Source organism: Mya arenaria, chromosome 13 (genome assembly GCF_026914265.1).
Source record: "Mya arenaria isolate MELC-2E11 chromosome 13, ASM2691426v1".
Taxonomy (NCBI): Eukaryota; Metazoa; Mollusca; class Bivalvia; order Myida; family Myidae; genus Mya; species Mya arenaria.
In genome coordinates, this window is record NC_069134.1 from 21,314,971 (window position 1) to 21,342,702 (window position 27,732).

Genomic DNA, 27,732 nt, shown 5'->3' on the forward strand with positions numbered 1-27,732 from the left:
TTTGTAACCTGATTTTATGTTCAACAATGTCATTAGCAATCATATAATGTCAACATGGAACCACTTTACATTAACCCATCTCACATAAACTGATGTGCTTAACGAAAGGGATATATTTAAGACACATGTACTGTGCACCTGACTGGGTTGGTTTTCATTTTTATCATTTGTATATCAGACTATTGTTTGTAACATTCATCTCTCTATTATTCACTCTGTCAACGAATGACTGTCTGATGAGCATTCTTTTGCATTTTGTGTTTCTGATTCACTGTTCTCAATATGTTTGATTGCTTGTATCCTACAGTTTGTAACATGTTTCCACAATATGAACTAATCTCATAGTCTATCAAGTAAACTTATCCCTTCATGAATTATGGATATCAATACAGCTGGACTCATTAGTTATTGCACAATTCAGGCTGTTCAATGAAGTTCCTTTCAAATGTCAACAGAATACCATTAACAATATGATCAATATTGCCATTAGAATTTACTGTAAATATCATAAGATTTAGTTTCCAAATGTAGCTTTATTGCTGAAATATGTATTAACACCAAATATTGGCAGACATTATTTTTTCATTTCAAACACAATTAAGATTAGTAGTAGTAGCATTAAGAGGAGAAGTAGCAGCAGCATCAGTAACAAAGTATAAGGTAAGTAAAAGGATAAGTAGAAGCAGTAGCAGCGATAGACCCAGCATATCAAGAGAAGTTAAGAAGCAATAGTAGCAATAGGAGACATAACACAAATAAAAGGAGCAGCAATTCCAGCATAAGCAGTACTTGAGCACCAGCAGTATCATCAGCATTTACAACAGCCGCAGCACCAGCAGTAAAGCCATTAAGCACAGCACCACCAGCAGCAGCAGCACAAGCAGAAGAGCAAAGACAATACACCAGCACCAAGTGCAGTACCAACCACCAGTAGCACCAAGTGCAGTGCCACTAGTATCACCACCGGTAGCATTATGTGCAACACCAGCAGTAGCACCACCAGTGGCACCAAGTGCAGCACCACTAGAGGCACCAACTGTGGCACCAGAAGTAGCACCAAGTGCAGCACCACCAGTATCACCAAGTGCAGAACCACCAGTAGCACCAAGTGCAACACCACTAAAAGCACCACCAGTGGCACCAAGTGCAGCACCACCAGAAGCACCAATATTGGCACCAAAAGTAGCACCAAGTGCAGCACCACCAGTAGCACCTGATGTGCAAAACCAGCAGTAGCACCAGCAGTAGCACTAATTGCAGCACCACCAGAAGCACCAAGTGCAGACCACCAGAAGCACCAAGTGCAACACCACAAGTAGCATCAAGTGCAGCACCAGCAGTAGCACCAAGTGCAGCACCACCAGTATCATCAAGTGCAGCACCACCAGTAGCACCAAGTACAGCACAACCAGTAGCACCAAATGCAGCACAATCAGTAGCACCAAATGCAGCACAACCAGTAGCACCAAGTGCAGCACCACCAGCAGCACCAAGTGCGGCACCGGCAGTAGCACCAAGTGCAGCACCACCAGTAGCACCTGATGTGCAAAACCAGCAGTAGCACCACCAGTAGCACTAAGTGCAGCACCACCAGTAGCACCAAGTGCTGCACCACCAGTAGCACCAAATGCAGCACCATAAGTAGCACCAAGTGCAGCACCACCAAAAGCACCAAGTGCAGTACCACCAGTACCACCAAGTGCAGCACCACCTGAAGCACCAGCTGCGGCACGAGAAGTAGCACCAAGTGCAGCACCACAAGTAGCACCATGTGCAGTACCACCAAGTGCAGCACAACCAGTATCACCAAGTGCAGCACCAGCCCCAGCACCAAGTGCAGCATTGGCAGTAGCACCAAGTGTGACACCACTACTAGCACCAAGTGAAGCACCAGCTGCAGCACCAAGTGTAGCACCACCAGTAGCACCAACAGCGTCACCAGAAGTAGCACCAAGTGCAACACCACAAGTAGCATCAAGTGCAGTACCAGCAGTAGCATCAAGTGCAGCACCACCAGTAGCACCAACTGCAGTACAAGCAGAAGCACCAAGTGCAACACCACCAGTAGCACTACCAGTAGTACCAAGTGCAGCACCAGCAGTTAAGCAGCGCCAATAGCACTAGCCCTAGCATCACAAGTAGCACCAAGTGCAGGACATGCATAAAAAACCTGAGCAACATAAACAGTGCCATCGGCAGCACCAGCACCAGCAGTAGCACAAAGTACAGCTGTAGCATCAAGTACAGCAGTAACACCAAGTGCAGCACTAGCAGTGACACCTCAGCAGCACCAGCAGTACCAGCCACAGCACCAGCAGAAGTACCGGCAGTTGCACCAGCCGCAAACACCAGCAGTAGCCTAAGCAGTAGTGCCAATGGCAGCACCAGCAGTAGCCAAAGCGGCGGCACCAATGGAAGCACCAGCAGATATGCACCAACAGTGGCAATTATAGTCAAGAAAAAAAAGTTCATTTTCACTTTTATAAAAAAAAGAAACTTTATCCAATGACATTATGCAATTTAGTAACAATTTATCGATAATATTGATATTTTCATACATAAGCAAACAGATACACAGTACAAGTCAATTAAAATATTGACATAATATAAGTGATCAACTATCTTTTTCAATAGGATTGTTTATTTTTCTCAGTAAAATCAACAGAGGTATTTAATCATAAAAGGGCTGGACATTTTTGGTTTAGGATTTCATTGACAAAACAATGACTTTATTATTTGCAAGGGTTAACAATGGCATAATGGTCCTACGTACTTACAATTTTAATAATTCTGTAGCACTCACTCATAATGCTTTATAAGCTTGTGAAATCGTTTCTTCAATCAACCAAACCAATCTTGTTTAATACAATGTCCAAACATCCTATAAACTCCTAAGGTCACATCTTAACCAAGACATATTCAGGAAGCTACCATGAAGAAGATATAATTTATCAACAATAACATGCACGTTACTTTCTTTCTGTTTTATTTACGTTTTAATGTACTACATTCAACTGAATCTGTACATGTAATCATGATCTGAGGGCCTACAAAATTTCTGCCCTCAGATCATGATTACATGTAGTTTTAGGTAAAAACATGAACATGTACACATATTTCATTCAAATTGGCTTAATTAAGCTATATATTTTATTCAAACTTGCAAGCACCACATACATGTCATTAACACTATGCTACCAACACATATTTGATATTCATACTGGCTACCAATGCATATATGTTATTCATACTGGCTACAATCAAATACATGTTATTCATAGTGGCTACAATCAAATACATGTTATTCATACTGGCGACAATCACATACATGTTCTTCATACTGGTTTCAATCACATATATGGTATGCATAGTGGCTACAATCAAATACATGTTATTCATACTGGCGACAATCACATATATATATATGTTATTGATACTGGCTACAATCACATACATGTTATTCATAGTGGCGACAATCACATACATGTTCTTCATACTGGCTACAATCACATATATGGTATGCATACTGGCTACAATCAAATACATGTTCTTCATACTGGCTACAATCACATATATGTTCTTCATACTGGCTACAATCACATACATGTTATTCATACTGGCTACAATCACATACATGTTCTTCATACTGGCTACAATCACATATATGTTCTTCATACTGGCTACAATCACATATATGTTCTTCATACTGGCTACAATCACATATATGTTCTTCATACTGGCTACAATCACATAAATGTTCTTCATACTGGCTACAATCACATATATGTTCTTCATACCGGCTACAATCACATACATGTTATTCATACTGAGTACAATCACATATATGTTCTTCATAGTGGCTACAATCACATATATGTTCTTCATACTGAGTACAATCACATATATGTTCTTCATACTGGCTACAATCACATACATGTTCTTCATACTGGGTACAATCACATATATGTTCTTCATACTGGCTACAATCACATACATGTTCTTCATACTGGGTACAATCACATATATGTTCTTCATACTGGCTACAATCACATACATGTTCTTCATACTGGCTACAATCACATATATGGTATTCATACTGGCTACAATCAAATACATGTTCTTCATACTGGCTACAATCACATATATGGTATGCATACTGGCTACAATCATATATATGTTCTTCATACTGGCTACAATCACATACATGTTATTCATATTGGCTACAATCACATACATGTTCTTCATACTGGCTACAATCAAATACATATTATTCATACTGGCTACAATCACATATATGTTCTTCATACTGGCTACAATCACATATAATTTTATGGTCTTCATACTGGCTACAATCACATGTATGTTCTTCATACTGAGTACAATCACATATATGTTCTTCATACTGAGTACAATCACATACATGTTCTTCATACTGGCTACAATCACATATATGTTATTCATACTGGCTACAATCACATACATGTTATTCATAGTGGCGACAATCAAATACATGTTCTTCATACTGGCTACAATCACATATATGGTATGCATACTGGCTACAATCAAATACATGTTATTCATACTGGCTACAATCACATACATGTTCTTCATACTGGCTACAATCACATATATGTTCTTCATACTGGCTACAATCACATATATGTTCTTCATACTTGCTACAATCACATAAATGTTCTTCATACTGGCTACAATCACATATATGTTCTTCATACTGGCTACAAACACATACATGTTCTTCATACTGGCTACAATCAAATACATATTATTCATACTTGCTACAATCACATATATGTTATTCATAGTGGCTACAATCACATACATGTTATTTATACTGGCTACAATCACAAACATGTTCTTCATACTGGCTACAATCATATATATGTTCTTCATACTGGCTACAATCACATACATGTTCTTCATATTGGCTACAATCACACACATGTTCTTCATACTGGCTACAATCACATATATGTTCTCCATACTGAGTACAATCACATATATGTTCTTCATAGTGGCTACAATCACATATATGTTCTTCATACTGAGTACAATCACATATATGTTATTCATACTGGCTATCAAAACATATTTCATTCAGACTGTCTTAGTTATAAACATATATAATGTTATACAAACAAGCAACAAACACATATATGTCATTCATACTTGCTTGTAACCAGCATAAACAGGTTATTCATATTTAGTGGCTTAAGCCTGGAATAAGCTTGTATATATATATATATGTTATTTATACTAGCTTAACTACGTCTGTTATGTTATTCAAACCAGCTTCCAGCACATACATAAGTTATTCAGACTACCTATCAACACATGCACTGTTATTCAGACTGGCTTCCATTACACATTCAAGTTGTTTAATAGGCTACCAACACATATGTCTTTCAGATTACCAACCAACACAAACAAGTTATTCAGACTAGTGACCGACATATGTAATTTTATTCAGACTAGAAACCGACACATGTTATGTTATTCAGACTAATGACCAACACATGAAATGTTATTCAGACTCATGAATGACGATTTGGACAAATCATGTTTATGAACTTTCAAGTACATTTACTTAGTGAGAGTTCATGAACTTTCAAGTTACAAGCTCATGAACAGCTTTATAAGAAGTCAAACGAATAGTTCATGAATTATTATTCAAAGGTTTATGAACAGTTCATCACATTCATGAATTGTTCATGAACCGTGCATGAATACATTAGATCATAATTTTCCGTCATTGTGGTTTCGTCACGTCAATTTAAGTGTATGTAAGGCCTTTCTGTATCGTGTGCTTCTTTGTTTGTTAGCTCCTAATCTTAAATTCTCTTTAAGTCAACAGTTATCTTCCAATCTTTACCAAACTTAATGAAAATGTTTTGTAGGCATAATATCTCAGCCAAGTTTGATTACCAGCCAAATCGCCCCATGCATTTATTGGTTAATGCCCTTGAATTATCCAAAATGGCTCTTTAAGTCAAACAGTTTTCATCTTCACCAAACAGCTACCACCTCTCTCTACTCAACTATCTGCCTGTTGCTGCCCCACCCTTCTGCTGGTCCTCTCATCTTTTGAATGGTTAAAAAGTTCATCAAATTTATTAAACTTGATGATTCAAGTTCAAGAATTTAGGTTCATGAACTTGGGTTCATGGACTAATTATAATGTTCTGATGAACACTGTGCAAGAAATTGGGTTAATGACAATAGGTTCATGAACTTCTTTTGATGAACTGTTGATGAACAGTTCATGAAATATTTATCAACTTTGGTTCATGAACTGTTGATAAGCTATGTTAATGAATTTTTTAAAAACATGATGGACAGTTAATGAACAGTTCATCAGTTCATGAACAGATTCTCAACAGGGCGGCGGGCAGGCTACCAAAAGTAGTTTCATATATGCTATGTTTGCTGGCTACAAGCACATTACATTACTTTTAATTGGTTACAATATATCTTGTCTGCATGGTATATTATAAAGTTTGTTCATTGGATGTTGCGAGTGAAATTAGCAAGAAAAAGACCTGAGCTATATATGCCAGGCAACCTGTACTGACGTTTTTGAATCCAAAGAGTTGCCTTTTGTCCTAAATGGGTTTACAAAATTAATATGCATACTTGCAAATTAGGATCAGAATAATTCCAGTCTATTTAATACCAGATTTCTTTTACAAAAAAATCAAAATCTGATTAATTGTTATTGACCTTTTTCTAAAAGAGATCTTCCCGATCCATACAGCTATTAACTAGATACAGTTTTTATTTCTAAGGATTCTTGGTTCACTGGTTACCTTCCCATGATTACTGTTCATTGGTTTTCCAAATCAATACAACACACATTTAATGACATTTGCTTGATTTGATGGATCTAATTGAACAAACAACGGTCCATCAATCAGCTATGATGCATATCATTATCAGGAATGCAGACAGATCTCCAGCTAGTGCACTTGATTTATTTACAAAGTTTCAATATTTTTTAGGGCTTATTTTTTGTTTTGGAAAGAGCAAATTTTTGCGTATAATTTATATCTGCAAACCAATGATATAAGATTGCTGACAAAAAATCAGATCGTAGATTTTCATAAAAACATAAAAAACAGTTTTTTGGGGAAATAAGACTGATCATTTTTTCGGAAAAATTCACAGTAATTCTAAAATAATTTAATAGCAGTGAGTGAAAGTGTTCAAAATGATTATATAGACAAATATGAATAACATAACAAATGTTCATTGACCATCTACTTTGACCATCTCTTTCTGTCGAACTCTTTCATCTTACATTACTAATTGCCTATTTCTGACAACTAAAAGTAGAGGTAAATTTGGGCATTCCTTGAAAGGCCTGCCAGTACTAATGTATTTTGTCACAGCTATTTTTGGCCGGGCAATGACTTGGTCGTACTCAAACTCATTCTTGTAAATTAATAAAATTGACATGTTGGCTCTTCTACCTGATGAAGTAGGCTTTAAATATGATGAACTGTAATTTTAAAAGTTGAATTAATTTTAGTGCTTTATATGTGATTGGACTGTAAAATAAATTAGCCAACAGACTGACTGGAGTCACTCAGGCAATTGTCTGAGTTTTAAAGATAAGAATTATATTAAATATGGCCCTGATGTAGTGTACTTTAATAATTGAGAAAAAGAATTTCCTTGATAATTACAATATATGTACCATATTTAAAATCACCTTCTTTAAGAACTGCAATATGCCCTCACAACTTTTGAACCAAAATTTAAATCTTTATCTTTCAGGGAAAACATTCTATTGACATCACAGAAGAGGTCATACACTCCAAGAAGAAGATACACTCAAAGAAGACAATACACTCAAGAAAGAGGATACACTCAAAGAAGAGAATACACTCAAAGAAAAGGATACACTCAAAGAAGATAATACACTCAAAGAAGAGAATACACTCAAAGAAGAGAATACACTCAAAGAAGAGAATACACTCAAAGAAGAGAATACACTCAAAGAAAAGGATACACTCAAAGAAGAGAATACACTCAAAGAAAAGGATACACTCAAAGAAGAGAATACACTCAAGAAAGAGGATACACTCAAAGAAGAGAATACACTCAAAGAAAAGGATACACTCAAAGAAGAGAATACACTCAAGAAAGAGGATACACTCAAAGAAAAGGATACAGTCAAAGAAGAGAATATACTCAAAGAAAAGGATACACTCAAAGAAGAGAATACACTCAAAGAAGAGAATACACTCAAAGAAAAGGATACACTCAAAGAAGAGAATACACTCAAGAAAGAGGATACACTCAAAGAAGAGAATACACTCAAAGAAAAGGATACACTCAAAGAAGAGAATACACTCAAGAAAGAGGATACACTCAAAGAAGAGAATACACTCAAAGAAAAGGATACACTCAAAGAAGAGAATACACTCAAAGAAGAGAATACACTCAAAGAAAAGGATACAGTCAAAGAAGAGAATATACTCAAAGAAAAGGATACACTCAAAGAAGAGAATACAATCAAAGAAAAGGATACAGTCAAAGAAGAGAATATACTCAAAGAAAAGGATACAGTCAAAGAAGAGAATACAGTCAAAGTAGAGAATACACTAAAACAAAGAAAAAAACATCAACAAGGATATCAGAAATATATACCCTGATCTACATGTGATGGTGACAGCTAAATTGTTTACTCCCCCACAACAACGCTTTGAGGCAAAGACAGCAAGGAAACATTCTTGCCAAAACAACACAGATTGTTGCACATGGCAATGTGACAAGTTAGTCAGGTATTCGAGAAAAGGCAGTTCCAGAATGTGACAGAATTCATGCATCTTTGCTGAATAATAATTTCATGCTATGCAATCTAAATGAAATATATGCAACACTTGTTCAGGAATGTACTCCCGGTTTTAAAATCTGTGAAATCTAGGAAGACTACTATTGGAATTTTAAAATTTACTTAGCATAAACCAAGTTTAACCATTCTTCCAATATGGTGAATGTCAGATACAGTGAAAATTCTATCATGTATTGTAAATATCACAAAGTATATGTATCAATTAATATCATATCAGGGAACTACTGATGAAGGCATGATTGATGCACTTCTATAATTCAATATAAAGACAAATTGTTCCATAAAGGCCAATAATTACTGGGAAGATAAACCCAGAGAGGCAGGAAATTATCGAATATAATCTCAAGAGTATTGGATATCCAATAATTTTGTTTTAAAAGGACAACGAATCCAGTTGCGACAATTGAAATGTCTACACATTTGTGGCTCAGGAACCTCCTTCTTACACTAATTATGTCACAGACACTCCCAAGAACACACTCAGCTAATGTTGAAACAAGTGTTAACTTGTCGTCTGCTGCTCCAATGCCTGTCCCTCCCCTCTTCTTTAATGGAACAGTCCAAGTGTATTTGCAACCAGAATCAATCAATGAGCTTGTTCGAGGCTGCAACTCTACCATCCACTTTAATTTTACCTTTGGTGACCATACTGTTGGTGACAAGAGGGAACGAGAAATTCAAGACATTAATTCAACATCATTTTATGCTAAAGTCACAACCGGCAATGCTAATATAGTGAAATTCATTCTTCCCGCTGATATGGTCGGGAAAGAACCACAGAGGAAGGAAATCTTCGATATACGATTGACACACGAGCTAAAGTTACCACTGCAAATCAATGGTGTTAATAATTTTACAATCCAAGCCATGCAAATAGGCTATGTTACTGTGTTTGTTACTATTTTTGGTACCGGATCATATGTGATGGCTAAAACATCACAAATGTCCCAAAGTGTAGGACAAGGGGACATGAAAGTTGCAGTAATACCTCGTCAAAAGACTGCGGATTTTGTGTTTGACTGTTCTGCGGCAGCTGTTGCTATCCTCATAAGCTTTGGAATTGGGTGTGTCACAGATACGGAAAATCTGAAACGTCAGTTGAAATTCCCAGTGTCACTGGTGATTGGATTTTGCTGTCAGTTCCTTGTCATGCCTGTCGTAAGTATACTAAGGTTTATACATCATACTGTAAGGCCACACTTATATAGTTCTTTGTTTGCAATGTTCCAACCAAGACATTTTAAATGGGTTTGTAGGTTGGAAATAAAAATAAAATATGACTGCGTGATTAATTAACCAACAAGAAAAACATGCAACAACAGAAAATATATCAATACCAGATAGGTCAAACAAATAGTTAGTCGATGTGTTTTTTTGTCATTTGGTTAATGTATGGCCACAGTTGTGCAATTGTTTTTTTTTTCCAAGGATGCGTCCATGTAGATTTAATTTTTCAAATTAATACAAAGCTTCACCTTTACACTAAAATGCATTTATGTTATTTATAATGCATCAGTACCTACATTTTGCCTCTAAACAGGTTTTTTTGCTCTAAAAAATACTACCGGGGGTTGTCCCTGAAATTTACATTGCAATATATTAAGAAGTGTAATTTCTAGGAAAGCAAATAATTCCAAGATATAATCATTAACTGGCTAAATTAATGCCTTAATTCATATCTTTCAAATTTGTTTTTATGTTGATGATGTTTTATATTAAATAATCAAAATAGCAAACAAACTCTTTCAAGCTCATAATAAGCATGTTACTGATAACAATTTATCTACAACAGTTTCTTTAATCATGGAATTCAATCAGAGCCGCATTGGAGAAATTATTTTACCTCATTATTTCTTCTCAATCAGAACGGTTGGCAACTTGTCTTGCATTTTGAAGCCACACACAAACTTCAAATTAAGAAGGACAATTGGAGAGAATAAAAATCATGGCTGACTACCAAACAAGATGCATTTTAACTGACTCTATCAGTTCGAAATTTCTCAATTGGTTAAGTCAACTGTATATGAAGACAGTCATTAAAAATGACCACAGGTCAACATTTTGCATGAATACACTGACCACAAGCTGCCAACGATGACCACCCTATATATTAATGATGATACAATAAAAAATTATACAGAGCGTAATAAAAAAAAATGGTTGCTAAACCCTTAGGTCTACTTTATAATTTTCTCTCTGCAAAATGCATTTTCCAGCTGCATCGTAGTATCAGTTAGTTAAGAACATGCACCTTCTGCAATCATCCAAAATATACAAAACTTTGAGTGCATGATATGACCCAATCACCCTTTGACTTGGTAAACCTGCTTTCATCTTCAACGAACAAAAGAACACACTGCTGATTATGTTTTATAGCTATTTCATATCAGTCAACAACTGCTTCACCAAATGTTTACACCTGCTTAAGACAGAGCCGATCTGCCAGAGGTCCCATTGTTTGGAAGTGGAATAAACAGCCAGACAACCTGCACATATAAAACAACAATTAATATTAAAGTATTAAGTGGTATCAAACGTATCTGATTGGTGATGCTTATACTCCCATAAAGCATCCTTTGTTCACCGCAATCAAAAAGCAATTAATTGTTTTCAGATATTCAGAAATAGCTTAGAAAGTTTAGTCTATCCATTTTTCATAATACTTTAATTCCATCATTAATATCATGATAAACCAGAGATAAATATTAAGCTAATTAAATCAGTTATGTCCCTTTGTTAATACAAGGCCATTACATTTGTTCATGCTTAGGAGAGTCAGGCAACCCACTATATTTTAAAATCATTGTAATTGATTACTTATTCACTCATAACTCAAAGAAAAGTATGCCAATTTGAATGCTACTGAATGTTTCAAGAGTGCATGGGAATTATTATCCTCCCAAACAGAAACATGCTCACATTAACTTTGTAATCATTTCTGGATCTATGAAGACTGGCAACAAAATGAAGTTGCTACAATGTAGCATACAAGACCTAATAATATTCTGGCAGGATCTTATGTGACTTTAGTCTTTTAAGATTTTTTAGAAGATTTTTTTTTAAACATTTGCTTTTCAAAGCATCAAATAATTTCTACCATCATATACATCAACTCAGGCCACATACGTACCTATATCAAATATTTCTGATTATTATAAATGACCTGATCTAATAGCAATTAATTGACATTATCTTCAATGCAACATGCAAATGTGCTATAAGTGATCTGTAATCAGATTACTTTCTCCTGATATTGCCTCAATTTTAAGCATAAAAATGACTTTCCAATGACACTAATGTATTATATTCATAATCAATAAATAGGAAGCCATTTCATATATAACTGGTGTGATTATAGGGAAATCTGTGCGTATAGCTTTTGCCGTCAGCTTCAGGGCTATATCAAGCATGGCTTGGAGCCCATTATCTTTACATCTTGAATTTATTGAACAATAAATCACTTATTTTCTTGTGTTTGCCCAAGCTTCCATATTTGGAAGGGTGCAAACGTATTTACAGACATAGCTTGTTTAAAGATTCCCTCTCAGATTGAGTGGTGTCATTTTATATGTTTTACACTTAAGAAAAAAAGGGAAAAGCACTGAAAGATTTCTATCTAAACATTTCCCATTACAAAGTACAAAATTAATGTAACTCATATTTCTACAATGATCACAAACTAAGAAATTTAATTATTTAGCAATGGAATATGATCGATCAAAAGAGTTGCAGAATTTTAAGATAGTCCATGCTTATATGTTGTTTCTCAGTCAAAAAGGGGTATAACTCACAGATTATTTGAGCCAGAGTTATGGGACTTAGTGTATATTGTTTCTGGAAACATGTGTTATTTGAATATTTTGGAACCTTTTATAGTTAACATTGGCCAGAGTTAAAGTTTTTAACATCTTAAAGCTTATTTAGTCTCGTTTAGACAACAATGCAAAGCCATTCGCAATATTATATTAACCTTTTTTCTTTGAAACCAGACAAACTAAAAAGGAATTTAAATTTTTAGGCATTAATGGCCAAATTCTAAATCTGACATGCCATTCGAATAAAATGCTGTCTCACTGGTCAAATTCTTATAATCATAAAAGAGGTCGAACACGAAGAAAATGCTAGAATTTAAGCAAGGGGTCCATTGCTTGAAAACTCCAATGGGCAAATTTTAAGACAATTTCTGGCCCTGCAACAAATATGATTCAACTCCAAAAAAAAAGTATGAAAAGTAGTCTCAAAAAGATGAATTAACAAAATACATGGAAACGTATTAATGTCATCATGTTAGTGCCACTACATCGAAACTTATCCCATAGGGGAAAACATCAGACAGGAAATGACCAAAAAAGGACAAAATATTGCCATAAAACCACATACAAGACGCACTGACTAGACTTGAACTCAATCAATATGGCTATTTTCTTTAACCCAAAATCTGGCTTTTTTGTGGGAGTGAGATGATATCGTTCTAGATAACCATCACAATTACAGAATATCAGACCCCCTCCTGATCTCTTCTTAAAGAAACAGAAACATAATCATGATCCGAAGGATTGTTAACTACACACTCTATGATTCTAGCTCAAATATTGATGCATTTTCCAGAATTCAACATCATTATTTTTGTTGCTCATGTTAACAACAGAAAAACCAAAGTTTAGGGGAAGTTCATGATAGATGATTGAGCAAGCAGTCATCAGCAGTGCTAGGCCAAAATGATTTTGCAGACAAGCCTAGAACAGATTGATACAGATGTACAGTCATTAGTGGAATTGCTTGTTACATTAATAAAGGCAGTATTTATCTAACCCATTTTCGAAGACACTGCAGTGTTCAACACTAATTGAGTCCTGGAATGCCTGGGACACCAAGTTTAAAGAACATTTTTATGCTTTAAGGAGCTTTATATATACCCTTTTGAAGTACTAAGCTAAAGAATTTAAGAGCCCTTCTACACCAAACATCACATGGAATTAATTGTAAAGCAGGCATTATAAATTTTCAAAGCCCATAATAACACAATTAAAACAAAGATAAATTCTTGAAATTTTTTGACTGATAGTACATGTATCCTTTCTGGATCCCTAGGAATAGGTCACATTTAGTGTCGACCCCTGTGAAGTCTTCATCCCTAACAATCCATCCTTCATTATTTATCATGCATTATATAGGGACTGCCAAAGTGAGCATACTGAGTTATTGACCTTGCTACACAAACATACATTGGCATTTAAAGTATATATCATGTGTTAGTGTTCTTAGTTTCTTACAACAAGCGTGCTAAGTTTCAAAGCCAGATGTCAATGGACTTTGAAAATATTTGAGGTGGTACGCAAACTTTAAGTCGAAAAGGGGCATAATTTTGTCAAAATGCTTGATAAGGGTAATACCTCCTCCTGTGTACAGGTTGGGGGCATGATGGTAAACAAGTGTGCAAAGTTTCAAAGCCATATGTCAATGGACTTTGTAAATATTTGAGGTGGTACGAAAACTTTAACGTAAGTGGTTACGCCGATGCCGATGCTCGGGTGACTAGGATAGCTCTCCTTATTCTTCGAATAGTCGAGCTAAAAACCATAGAAGATAATAGTATGAACATTTTTTATTGAAAAACGACAAGCTTTTTAAACAATATACCGCATCTAGCTATCCCATGTTTCGAGATCTATATTGTTATACAAAAGGCAGATGGCCAAAAATCATACAACCATAGTCATACGTTAATGATACCAAGTTCTATCTGACCAAACAGACTTCCTACCAGGACTTTCTGGAACCTTATTCCTGAGACAAAGATGCTCAAACAGACCTCTCGCATTTTGTTGTTTGATCTTCTATTTTCCTATGATCTACTATTCTCTCAGGCCCTCCGAATTGTTCTTACACTTTCTATGAATATCAAGTACATCTAGCTTCCAGCAGTTGCATATATTAGCACTTTCACTGTGGCTGAGACTGTGATACAATTAGCATTGTAAATGAAAACAGGCTGATTTGTTTTCGTTTCCCCAAAAATGTATTCATAATGATCACCTCTTCTTTCATTCTTCAGAATACATCTGTGAGGGTATCTACAGTATCATTAAGTGAAGTGACAATAAATGCCTTGCGTGTCTAAAGCAATAATTGCGCATGAAATGCATGTCACTTGTTATTGTTCAAGATGGAGAAATCTACAGAAAATAACTACATACTGACATGAGAGTAATTTTCTTCGGCAAATATTTTCTTATAACAATGTTTGGTAACAATGCCATTTATTCACCGGAAATGAGTTTACATAAGATCCACATAGAACTTGGCAAATTGTGTCAGGCAATGCAAGCAGTCCCAAAAATTACAGGCTGGGAAAAACATCATAGTTTCCCAATACTCCTGTTTCTTTCTCTCTTCCATAATACAGAATCAACCAGAAAACCACTTAAAGTCAACCATTCCACACTGGAATTGTTTATTCTTCTATACAATGTATTACAGTCAGTGAATGGAAACATGATGAGTATGTCCTTTATCTAAGTTTCTTGTATTGTTACATTAATTGCAGTTTGTCTGTAGCATTAAGGCGATATTTTAATACTCTTTAATATTAGGAAACACCTACAAATTTGAAAACAATATCTTAGGCATTTTGATGAACTTCCAAGAGTGACATTATAAGATAATTTCTTTAATCATTGTACTCTTCAAGTTACAGCCAAATTGGGATTACTGTTTGTTGAATGTTGGTGCGCCATTATAAATTTTCCTGGAGAACTCACTCAGTTCACAGCAGCAGCTGATTTAATTATGTACAATTAATGCAATGCATTACAATGCCTTAATTGGAAGTGCCCCTATAAGCCTTGTATTTTGGAGACAATTGCACTTGAAATCCCATTAAGGGGGAGAAATTTCGAAAGATATATTTTGGAAAACTGCATGATTTCAAAAAAATGTAACAGAGGGGAAAATGCCTATTAAATGTCCCAAGTTCTGCCTTAGTAAAAAGCCTATGTATTACTTAATTAAACTTTGTTCTTCATCTACATTTTCAGCTTGCCTTTGGTCTGGCCATGATCCTACCACTTGAGAAGAACGTTCGTTTTGGGCTGCTGTGCGTGGCGTGCGTGCCTGGCGGGGGTCTGGGACATGTGGCTGTCATCATCAGCAAGGCCGACCTACCTCTCTCCCTTACCATGAACCTCATATCCACTGTAACCATGCTTGGTAAGTTCTGCTATCACAATCAGCAAGGCTGACCTACCTCTCTCCCTTACCATGAACCTCATATCCACCGTAACCATGCTTGGTAAGTTCTGCTATCACAATCAGCAAGGCCGACCTACCTCTCTCCCTTACCATGAACCTCATATCCACCGTAACCATGCTTGGTAAGTTCTGCTATCACAATCAGCAAGGCTGACCTACCTCTCTCCCTTACCATGAACCTCATATCCACCGTAACCATGCTTGGTAAGTTCTGCTATCACAATCAGCAAGGCCGACCTACCTCTCTCCCTTAGCATGAACCTCATATCCACCGTAACCATGCTTGGTAAGTTCTGCTATCACAATCAGCAAGGCTGACCTACCTCTCTCCCTTACCATGAACCTCATATCCACCGTAACCATGCTTGGTAAGTTCTGCTATCACAATCAGCAAGGCTGACCTACCTCTCTCCCTTACCATGAACCTCATATCCACCGTAACCATGCTTGGTAAGTTCTGCTATCACAATCAGCAAGGCCGACCTACCTCTCTCCCTTACCATGAACCTCATATCCACCGTAACCATGCTTGGTAAGTTCTGCTATCACAATCAGCAAGGCTGACCTACCTCTCTCCCTTACCATGAACCTCATATCCACTGTAACCATGCTTGGTAAGTTCTGCTATCACAATCAGCAAGGCCGACCTACCTCTCTCCCTTACCATGAACCTCATATCCACCGTAACCATGCTTGGTAAGTTCTGCTATCACAATCAGCAAGGCCGACCTACCTCTCTCCCTTACCATGAACCTCATATCCACTGTAACCATGCTTGGTAAGTTCTGCTATCACAATCAGCAAGGCCGACCTACCTCTCTCCTCTCACTCAATTGAAACACATCATTTTATCAATGTCATTTGGTGGATTTTGACAGATTTTTACGAGTTGGTGTGCATGCACCTTCTTTTAGTTTTTGTTTCAGTCAGGGGCCGATTTCAATAAAGGATTTGGTAATTTATAACTTTCAAAACTTGAACCTGTAGTAAGATCATAGATGGCATCATGTAATTCTTTTGTGTTACCTCTACTGTGTTTTCATGTTTTACTTGCTAAAATTCATTTTATACTATTAAAACTTAGATCTTTATGAAAACAAGCCTCAGAAGTACAGAGTTATACATTACGCAGCAATCTAAGTGCCTATCCAGAACATTGATCAATCATGGGTTCCTTCAAATGTCAATGAAAACAGTTTATTAAGTTAAAGATGAGCAGGACATGCTTTTAGGACAAACATGAAACACTGCTCTATCTTCATGTCCAAGAATCATATATTACAGCATCTTTTCACACCCAAGACAAGGAAATCTTTCCTATTTGGGGAGAGAAGAGTACTCTTTTAAAAGTTCTCTCTCTCCCCAGGACCAAACAAACAATTGGTCTGTCACCTTCACTAATGGGACCCAAAACTGGAAACATTTTTGTAACAGTTGACACCCTTTTCAAAATATTATGGCAAAATCTACCCAAGGACATTGCTCATGGACTAAGAAGCCTGATAAATAAGTTTAGTTTTTGACACCCATAAACACTCAGGATATCTTGATCTAGATGTACCTAACAGAAAAGCTCCAACAGCTAGGATCATTCTGACAAGACAGATTTCCCCCCAGATAAATTGACTGTTCGATCCAACATATCTTTTGAAAATGGCAGTCCTAGGAGTCTTTCTGTAAATGCTAGTGTAATTTGAACTGTTTTCGTAAGAAGCACAAAAGAGTTCTGTTGCCAAAATATGAAGAAGATAAGCTGCTTACTTGTCCCTGATGTATTCAAAACCCACACAAGACTCCCCGCACTGATTGAATCAATACAAATGGGTTTGGAGAAGCCTTTAGTCTGGAAATTGAGAAAAACTATATAAAGTCTGTTTAGATTTAGGTGCCTATAATCCGGTTAAAGAGAGACATTATTTCAATTTTAGGAAAGTATGATAATATGGGCATAAACATTTTATATATAACTTAATTATCATAAGAAAAAAAACTGAGACAGCTTAAGGATGATGAGAAAAATGCAGAAAACTGATAAAATCGATAAGAGTGGTTTAGCTTTGAGAAAAAAAAACATCAAATTTAAAATCTCATCCAAATTAAAAAAAAAGTAATTTTGTAAAATTTAAATTTGTTTTAAGCCTTGTGCATGAGCTTTCTAGACAATACTTATACAGACCGACATTAGTACAAACAATCATTATCAAAGTATACACTTTAACGGAAAAATAAGTCCTTTAATGCATTAAAAATATAATAATCCGTAAAAAGAATTTATTAACATCAAAATGGTTCCAGAATCAAGGCGCATTTGAATAATAAATTATTCAAACTTATAGCTTCTGCTTAATTGGTATATCCAATCACCAAAACATTTCCGAGTGAAGCCGTGTGCATCCCATTTCATAATTAATATTTCAGGCTGCTTTTTCGCACTAACATGATGACAGACGCCCTTAGGAATTATTGACGATTGGATACCATGCTCCAAGCACCATGATATTTGGGGAAAAATTATATAAAGTTATTCATTTATTATAACTCAGTTCTCCTTGCATAACTTTCTATGGTTATCCTTGTTCAATTCCAACCCATTTGAGTCAAAACTCAATGAGCAAACTTGTTACAATTTAGAGGAAATATAAGCCATTTGTACTACTGGTAGCAATACAGAACTCTGCTAACAGTAGACTTTCCATTTAACAATGGTAAAGCAACCTGCTACAAAGGTTAGACAATACTGGCATATCTAAATCATGCAAAACCACAGCTTTTTCAGGTTTTATGTGCTTCAAAATATTACTTCATTATCTTTAATGTTTATTTTGTCTGTTTCAGGAACAGCACCATTATGGATATTTGTCCTGGGCCAGTACTTCCAGCAGACAGAGGGCTCCAAAATCATTCCAATATACAACTTCGAAATCTGGCTTGCGTCCACGTTTTTCGCGTACACCACAGGACTTGTGATCAACAGATTCAAACCAAATGTTGCGGATGCTTTGTTAAACTGGTTCATCAAACCATTCCTTCTTCTGACCACCATTCTGTACATTACCGTTGGCGTGTACATCAACATGTACGTGTTTGAAACTTTCGAGAATGTGACAATCCTGGCAGCTATCCTTCTTCCACTATGTGGCATTGTCATTGGCACAGTACTCTCCATCATTTTTAAACAAAAATCAAATTTCTGCAAAACCATTGCTATGGAAACCTCTAGTTTAAACTGTTTAATAGTTTTAGCCGCTTTGCGGTTCTCGCTCAATCAGCCTGAAGCAAATTTAGCATCCGTTATACCTATCTGGGTCATGTTTACCATTCCTGCAGTGTATGTGATTCTTGCCATTGTTAGCATCATCAAAACTAAAATAGACAGATACCTTGAAAGTAGGAAAAAGAATCAAACACGCCATTACAGTATAGCCTCCGGAATCGTAAATCAGGCAAATATGGCAGCCCTTTCGGCACCTTTGTTTGTCACGGAGACGGCAATGGAAGATGACAACCAGTCAAACGTCAGCGAGAAGATTACAGTGTTGTAGCCTCTATAACTACCACCAATGATTGTGACTAATCCATATGATCTATGGGAGAATCTTTACCCAAAAGTTTAACTGTGATACCCGAAGGTTTTTCATGTTCATCAAAACCAGATATTTTCTTCCATCAGTGTGAGAAATCCTTCACTGTGTAACCATCACAACTGCTGAGGAACAAAATCAGTCTGTACATCAGTGATGCCTTGGGCTTTGTTGGAAGGACTTTTAAAGCATGATTACCTGTAATGTTTATATGATTAACTGTACTTGTAAAAGTCTTTTACATCTTTGATGTAAAACCATGTTTCATTGTAGAACAATGGGGATCGAAACTGTAAGTATCTGAGCCGTTTTCATTAACTGTTATTGTTTTTTTTCATATTCAGACTCTAATTACATATTGTGTACATTTAAAACATGTATTTGAATTAGTTTTGTTCAAAATACATTAATTGTAAATGGCATCAGACCTTACTTGGAAATTGACTATGTACACTTACAGAGCTAAGTTATGAACAAGATTAAATGCCTGACAAACTCCTACCAGACATAATGCAACTGGAAAAAAAATATTTGATCAAATTTATAATTATTGCATATAAATGGCTAGTTTAAAGTTTGCATGTAAATTCATCTGTTGGGAATTATTTTTCACAGATTGTGATGTATTTCTCATAATTGGTCCTGGTGACACTTAATAATATATAATGAGTACTGTAGGAAAGGTAAAATACAGTTCAATCCCTGAATTTCAAAAATGCCACTATTCCAGATATTTAATCTAAGCATTTCACTCAACAAAGGGAAATGTGGCCAGTTCAATGGGTGGATTTATTCTCTTAGAATAGTCTTAAGTGTGCAAAAAGACAATATGAGCACAAGAAAAGTTGATGTGAAAATAAAAAGTCAATATTCAGGCCTTCGATCTGCAGGTTTTGAATGTACCAGTAAGAAAAGCAAGTCAGAGTTTTTAGACCTTCCCTTTCTCTAATTAGAGGATTGATGCTGACTAAAATCAAAAGTTATACCAAAAAAAAAAGATTAAATATACTCATAAAAGAATAAGAATACTCCTTTTGATCAGATATAGAATGTATATATGATACAATGTGAGCCTATGTCAGGAGCACAACCACTCTGAAATGAACATAACCAAGATTTATCATACTGCCACTGTTAATCATGCAAATGAAACACTTTATACAAGATATTTCAAAATAATTAGCAGGTGCACGGAAATGATGAAAGATCAAACTAGATCATACAAAATATATTCTGAAAATGCTGTCTGCGAATCTTAAAATACGAACTGAATGGAATGAATATATTTGAGTAGCTGTAAGGTTTACACTTAGACTGTATAATGTACATGTATAATTAATTTTTAACTTAGAAATTTGTATAGATGTCATTAACATTCATGTATAGCAGTTATATAGTCAACTTTGTGTCAGGCATTGTAATAAATATTGTGTATTTGTTATAATTATACGAGGTAAATCTCTGTGAAATTGTATTACAATGTTGTTCCTAATTTGACTTGTTCAACCTAGTTGAGTAAAAATTAAACCGTAAAACCTGAGTTTGTTACTGCCGTTACCATTGATAAAAACAACAAAATTTTCAAGAACTTTTCATGGTTTTAAAATGCATTTTTTACACACAATAATTATTACGAAATAAGGTGTGGCAAATCATTAGGAGTGCTTAAACTAATTAAAGATACTAGTGGCTACAACCCTAAATGTTGAGATATATATATATGGTTGATTGACATTATCACATAAAGCTACCAATGTATCCACTAAAGGTTAAAATATCCACCAGCTAAAATAATAATTATTATGAGTGCTTGTGGGCTAGTGGTTGCAGTGTAAGTTCTTTTTTTTTTTGACACTACCAGCATGGGTAGGCATCCCACAACAGCCAGATGCATAACTTTATGGTACAAAAACATGAGCATCAGTCCTTTTAATATTCAATTTCATTTTTCTTTCTTAAATAATAGCATTCAAAATATTATGCGGCATACAGCTGCATTTTACTACTTGTCTTTAATGCAATTATCTTATCAAATACAATCTGTTATCCTGAGTTACTGTAATTCTATAAAATAAATTGCCGCCTTGCCTTTACTGATAATATAATATGTCTATCTTTAAATAAACTTCAGTAATCAAACTATTTCATCACCTCTGCCACGTCTACTAGATTTTCATAATTTGATAAGAATTCAGACTTTATTTCTCTTTTACACTTAAAAGCTAAAATATCCTCATTTATAGCATCTTTTTTGTCATTTATTTTTGTTAACAACATAGATAGCTTCTGGTGAGCTGACAGTAAATACATTATTTTATTTTCCTGAGAATTTCAAAGTCTAAGACTTCTCCTCAACATGTTGAAGGAGATGGCATTAGGAGAACTTTATATTTCCCAGTCTTAACAAATGAAGGATTTTATAGAAGAAAAATACTAAATATCTCTCAACAGTGGCCTTAGCACGTAGAATATTGATTTACCAGTTTCCTTGAGAAAATGTCTCCCCATCTTGATATGAACGAAGGACAAAAACTTGCTTTAACTTATCTTCCACAGAGGTAATTTACCAATAAAGACAAACTAATTCACTTCCATTGGTCAGAGAAATTGAGAAGCAATGTTTTCTGTAAGAAACGTTTCTGTTTTTTTAATACATGTACCTTCAAGCAATGACTTGTGTACAAAATTAAGCTCAAGGTGTTTATTTTAATTGGAAATAGACAAGTTAGAGCATTATCTTATTTCACATAAAAGTAAGGTTTTGCTACAACTATATAAGGGTGTTGCACCCTGTCCTTTTTTGGTCGCACCTTTCTACCCTCATGAAGACCAGTATTGGAACCCTTCTGCCTTCATTGAATTGAACGCTTTAGAATGTTAAATATTTCTTTTGTTTTGATTAGAACAATATGATTATAAATACATCAAAACATTACATTATTAGATGGCAGTTAATAAAACCTACCATAACTTCAGTTATAACAGAATGTTAAGACATATTCCCTAACATTTCAGTAAAATAAATAATTGTTCAAGTTCTTCCCAGCCTGACATGATGTACCAAGATTCCTCCAAGTTCTTCAAAGCCTGATATGTTGTGCCAAGTTCCCTCCCTTTGTCAAGTTCCTTCCCTTCACCACACTGTCCCACTTCTGCAGCACTCTTTACATTCTAAAAACCTCAGGAAAATCCTAAATAGAAACAGAGTAAAATGATCTCATAAATATGTCTTAACATTCTGCTAAAACACTGTCAAAAACATCCCAATCGTAAAATGTTATGCAACAGACGAGTGCAAAATCACAAAACCGAAGTTGAATGAACCAGAGAAAGTTATATGTAACATTTAATCAGTCTGTGCACTTGGCAAACAAATTAAGAGCAGACAAAAATAAATATGCCAAGACTTAGTCTGAATAAATTTCTGAGATAATAGTTTAAAGTGAGAGATAGAAATTGATGACATTGAAATGTGGACATGCCATAAACTTACGTAAAAATCTCATTTCTGTAAAACTTTTAATTCGAAAGTGCTATAAAATGCTTACAAATACAGCAGAACCACTTGTTTATGCATTCATATGCATATAAAATAATGATGTTATCTCAGCATGCTGTGCTTCATATGCAAACATGGTAAAAATAGAAAAGATGAGCTGTTGACTTCAGTGTAAGTTTGCCACATTTATGTTGATAAGACATCTATGGATCAGTAGTCAAAATCGTATTAGAGATAAATAACTATATTGATCGTAAGGCATAACAATGCCATCTGTGCACATATGAAAACAACATCATTTAGTATCATTGTGTTGCACCTTAGTAACCTTACCTTCTACATCTGGAAAAATCAACATACCTGAATTTATTATTACCTTTTTAATACTATACTATACACATATAAATTCTCCTGAATTTTAAAGATATCTAAAGAAATTGTTCTATACAGTTTAACTTCATGTTCAAATAAAGCAAGTTGACTTAAATAAATAAACTTTGTTTTCTTCGATTCCGAACGATGTATACATAACAATGTCAAATTCTAGTTTGACAGTTAAGTTGCGTTCTTCAATTGACACTCCTTAAAATTATTAACAAAATTCAACTGTCCTTAGAGTTAGAGTCAGTAAGTGTAAAATTTAAATATTTAAACCGAAAAAGGTTCTAAGCAAGAATTTGCCATTAAAATAGCTCTGCCAACTTTGGCATATCATTACACTTGTGACATATCTTGTTTGCCTCGTGTTTATAGCAGGGGGAGCCACCTTAGCATAGGCTTCAAAATTCCAACTGTATAAATTTCTTTCCATTAATTAAAACTTTGATCCACATTAATTTTACCATATGTTTTTGCACATTGATGTGCACTGCTCTTAAATTTCAAACTGTGTAAAATGTGTGGGAAAACGGTGGAACAGCAAATCTACAATATCCAGTAAGTGTTCGCTTACTAAAACATATGTCTGATATCAACAAACAAGACTTTAGATCTGGTCTGTGCACTAAGACTACAGAAAGTACATCTTTACCAAGGATTCTTGTTAACTTGTAACTTATCAAATTAGAACTTTGTAGACCATTGGAACGGAACTCCTAGTGTTTGTTATATCTGATCAATGAAGTTGTCTCCCATTGTGCAATGTAACAATAGATCTGGAGAAGACCACTCAGTTGGATACCACTTTGTTGCATTCAATACCACAGCATTTTCACCTTCAGCTGCGCCTAAAATTTGGTTACTTCCCATTGAACAAAATTATATTTTTTCTGAAAAAGCCCTGTATACTTTCATGACAAAAAGTCAATTGGAGCCTGTAATGAAAGTTGATGCATCATCTTTAAAAAAAAAACTAACCTTATGAAGTGTGATAGTCTTTGCATCTTTATCAACTGTTGACTCTTTCACTCTTCTGCACAGTGGTCACTTACAGGCCATCAAAGAGGACTGTCTGACTTTCAGATGAGGGTCCATCATCAGCTAATCAGTGCACTTTCAGCACTCCGAAAGTACATGAGCCATGATTGATGCAACAACCATTTACGCCCAGCATTAAATCAATCTTTGATGTTTTTATACTTCAGCTATAGGTAAACACATTCTCACATAACATATTTGGTAGTTACAAACTACTAAGACAAATAACCTCCCATTTGCAATATAATCCTGCTGCTAAAACTGTAATCATATTTTTTTTAAATACTTATCTTGCAACAATTAAGGTCTTGTAACAATTACCTTCACATAAAGAAACAACCGTTGTACATGAATGAAAATCAAAGCCAATATAAGTTATGGACCACTTTTTCACATTTCCGTAGCCTATTTCCGTGCTGACAGAATGAGGAGTGACCAGCAAACCATACCTAGCTAGCTCTTTAACTTAGCCTTTACCATTTCCAACAAGAGTGCTGTCACAAAATTTAGGACACCTGTACGATAAGCCAAATTAAAAGAGCTGACACTGTGAAGACAGTTTTTACACATTCAACGGTCTCTGGAGTGACTGACGTGACATGGCAAGTTACCAAACCTGACCAAGAAATTCTGCCCATACACATTCTGTCCAAACTTTGTTACAACTGGAAAAAGGCTGCTTGGCTTCTAAAGTAATTGATCTGACAAGACTGATTTTAGGTAAACTATATAATTGAAGGGCGAATACTCTTGAGTGACAAAGCGATAATGCTGGTACATGTAAACAAACACTCACATTCTGACCAAATTTAGTGATGACTGGAGAATTTTAACATTATTATGTTGCAAGACCAATTTCAGGTACCGGTAATTTCAATAGTTAACAAGAGCCGCCGTAAGACAGCGCGCTCGACTACGCCCCTTTGACTTAGAATACAATAACGATGTAATATTACCTAGTTTGGTCTCTTTATGTCAAACATTACTAAAATTATTCGATACATAAGATGACTTTAAATGCTGCCCTCCCACCAGCCCGCCCAAACAATGACAAAAGTCATTCAAATGACTTGATTTCCCATTATGAAAATGTGGTTAAGAATATACAAATATGCCTTTCAAAAGAAATTAAAAAAAAATAAAAAATCAAGGGCCATAATTTGTATTTAGGGTTAAAATGGAGTTATGTTTCTTGTTGTAAGATGGTCGTAAATAATTTTGAATTTTATTAAGTGCATATAATGAACGGTATAAAAGTTTTTTTTATTAAAATCCCAACTTGCCCTTAACTTTTACTTGCCTAAAACTTTAACCTAAGTTAATCAGGGGCCATAACTTGTATTAAGGATATGGAGTTATGTAACCTCATTGGGTGATGGTCCTGAACAATTGTGTGAAGTATTAAGTCAATCGAATGAAGGGTATAGAAGTATTTATAAATAAATATCCCAACCTGCCCTAAAACTTTATCCTAAGTTCCATAGTCAATCAGGGGCCATAATTTGTATAAAAGATAATATGGAGTTATCTAACCTCATTATGTCATGGCTCTGAACATCTGTGTGAAGTATTAAGTCAATTGAATGAATGGTATTGGAGTTTTAAGCGAAAATCACAACTTGCCCTAAAACTTTAACCTGCCCTAAAACTTTAACCTAAGTCAATCAGGGGTCATAACTTGTATTTAGGATAATATTGAGTTATGTAACCTCATTGTGTGATGGTCCTGAACAACTGTGTGAAGTATTAAGTCAATTGAACAAAGGGTATAGAAGTTATTAATAAATATCCCAACCTGCCCTAAAACTTTAACCTAAGTTCCATAGTCAATCAGGGGCCATAATCTGTGTAAAGAATAATATGGAGTTATCTAACCTCATCATGTGATGGCCCTGAACAACCGTGTGAAGTATTTAGTCAATTGAAGGAAGGGTATTGGACTTATAAGTGAAAATCCCAACTTGCCCTAAAACTTTAACCGGACGCCCACGCTGGGGCAAGTAGTATAGCACACCTATTCTTCAAATAGTCGAGCTAAAAAGGCAATTACTCTTAAGTTACTAGAGAGATATGGCTGGTTATCAATCCTAGATATTTTGCCCATACACATTCTGATTAAATTTGATTAGACAAAGGTTTCAAAAGTAATTGACAAGACCAAATTGAGGTTATTTCAACAATTAAAGGACAATAACTCTAGTATGATAACAGGGATATGGCTGGTTATCAACCAAATGCGGCGGTGATTGGACAAAGGCTTCTAAGGTTTTTGAGCAGACAAGACCAATTTTAGGTAATTTCTATAATTAAAGGATGATAACACTTCAGTGACTTGTGCAATAATGGCTGGTTATCTAACTTTAAGATATTATATGCCAATACACATTCTAACCAAATTCATTGAAGATTAGACAAAGGCTTTTGAAGTTATTAAGGGGACAACTGTTCATCTACAAACATACAACATAGAATACCAATAAGAAGTTCTTATGAAACAAGCCTGCTGTTTTTCCCCGTTCTGCATAAAATATTGATTTGAAAAACAGTCTAAACACTTTCTGACAGTTTCCTCAGTATTTGAGCCATTTATTAATTAAACAATATGACATAAGTATGATATCTGGCTTTAAAGTTTTACTTTGCAGACATCATAATCAAGCATATGTAACTTAGAATAATAACATCCGATTAGGGTGGGTGTGTAAGCTTATTTATACTCGCACTCGGGCCTAATCCAAATAACGTTGACGGATTTTTTTTTAGATTTTTGATATGGCAAATCCTTCACGTACAAATTGTTTAGTATCAAAAGTGGGTAGTTGTTCCGATCAGGATTCCGGGTTAAAGCATATAGCGTGCCGTCTATAAAAAAACATAAAAACAAGAAATATTACCAGATAATGTTATTTTATATTAGTTCCGTACACAAAAAATAAATATCCAACTTATAATTATGAGTTTGACGGCTTTTCTTCATTTCATTCTGTCAAAACATAACGATATATACATGAAGGGCACCTGCAAGGCTTCAGGGCACAATTTTAAATCGCTCTGAACATTTCGGCCATGGCCGAGTTGTTACGATTGTATAACCAGGTCTATCTCGAAGC

The 27,732-nt window shown here is 35.3% G+C and overlaps 2 protein-coding genes across 4 annotated transcripts in view; one reads left to right on the forward strand and one right to left on the reverse strand.

Annotated features, from left to right (window-relative positions):
• The window catches only part of LOC128213238 (trafficking protein particle complex subunit 13-like), a 64,200-nt gene that overhangs the window by 35,574 nt on the left and 894 nt on the right, over positions 1 to 27,732 (reverse strand). The window contains exon 2 of one of the 3 annotated variants that reach the window (XM_052918803.1): positions 17,888 to 17,969. The exons of 1 other annotated variant lie outside the window; for it this stretch is intronic. The gene's annotated coding sequence lies outside the window, so the exon portion shown is untranslated. Of the gene's footprint in view, positions 1 to 14,687; positions 14,709 to 17,887; positions 17,970 to 27,732 lie in introns of those variants that run through there. One more of the 3 variants, XM_052918804.1, reaches the window with a different exon arrangement.
• Positions 8,672 to 21,247, forward strand: LOC128213237 (sodium/bile acid cotransporter 5-like). Its single transcript, XM_052918800.1, has 3 exons — positions 8,672 to 10,033; positions 15,913 to 16,084; positions 18,962 to 21,247. The coding sequence occupies exons 1-3, from the start codon at positions 9,284 to 9,286 to the stop codon at positions 19,666 to 19,668; spliced, it is 1,629 nt and encodes a 542-aa protein (XP_052774760.1). The 5' UTR covers positions 8,672 to 9,283; the 3' UTR covers positions 19,669 to 21,247.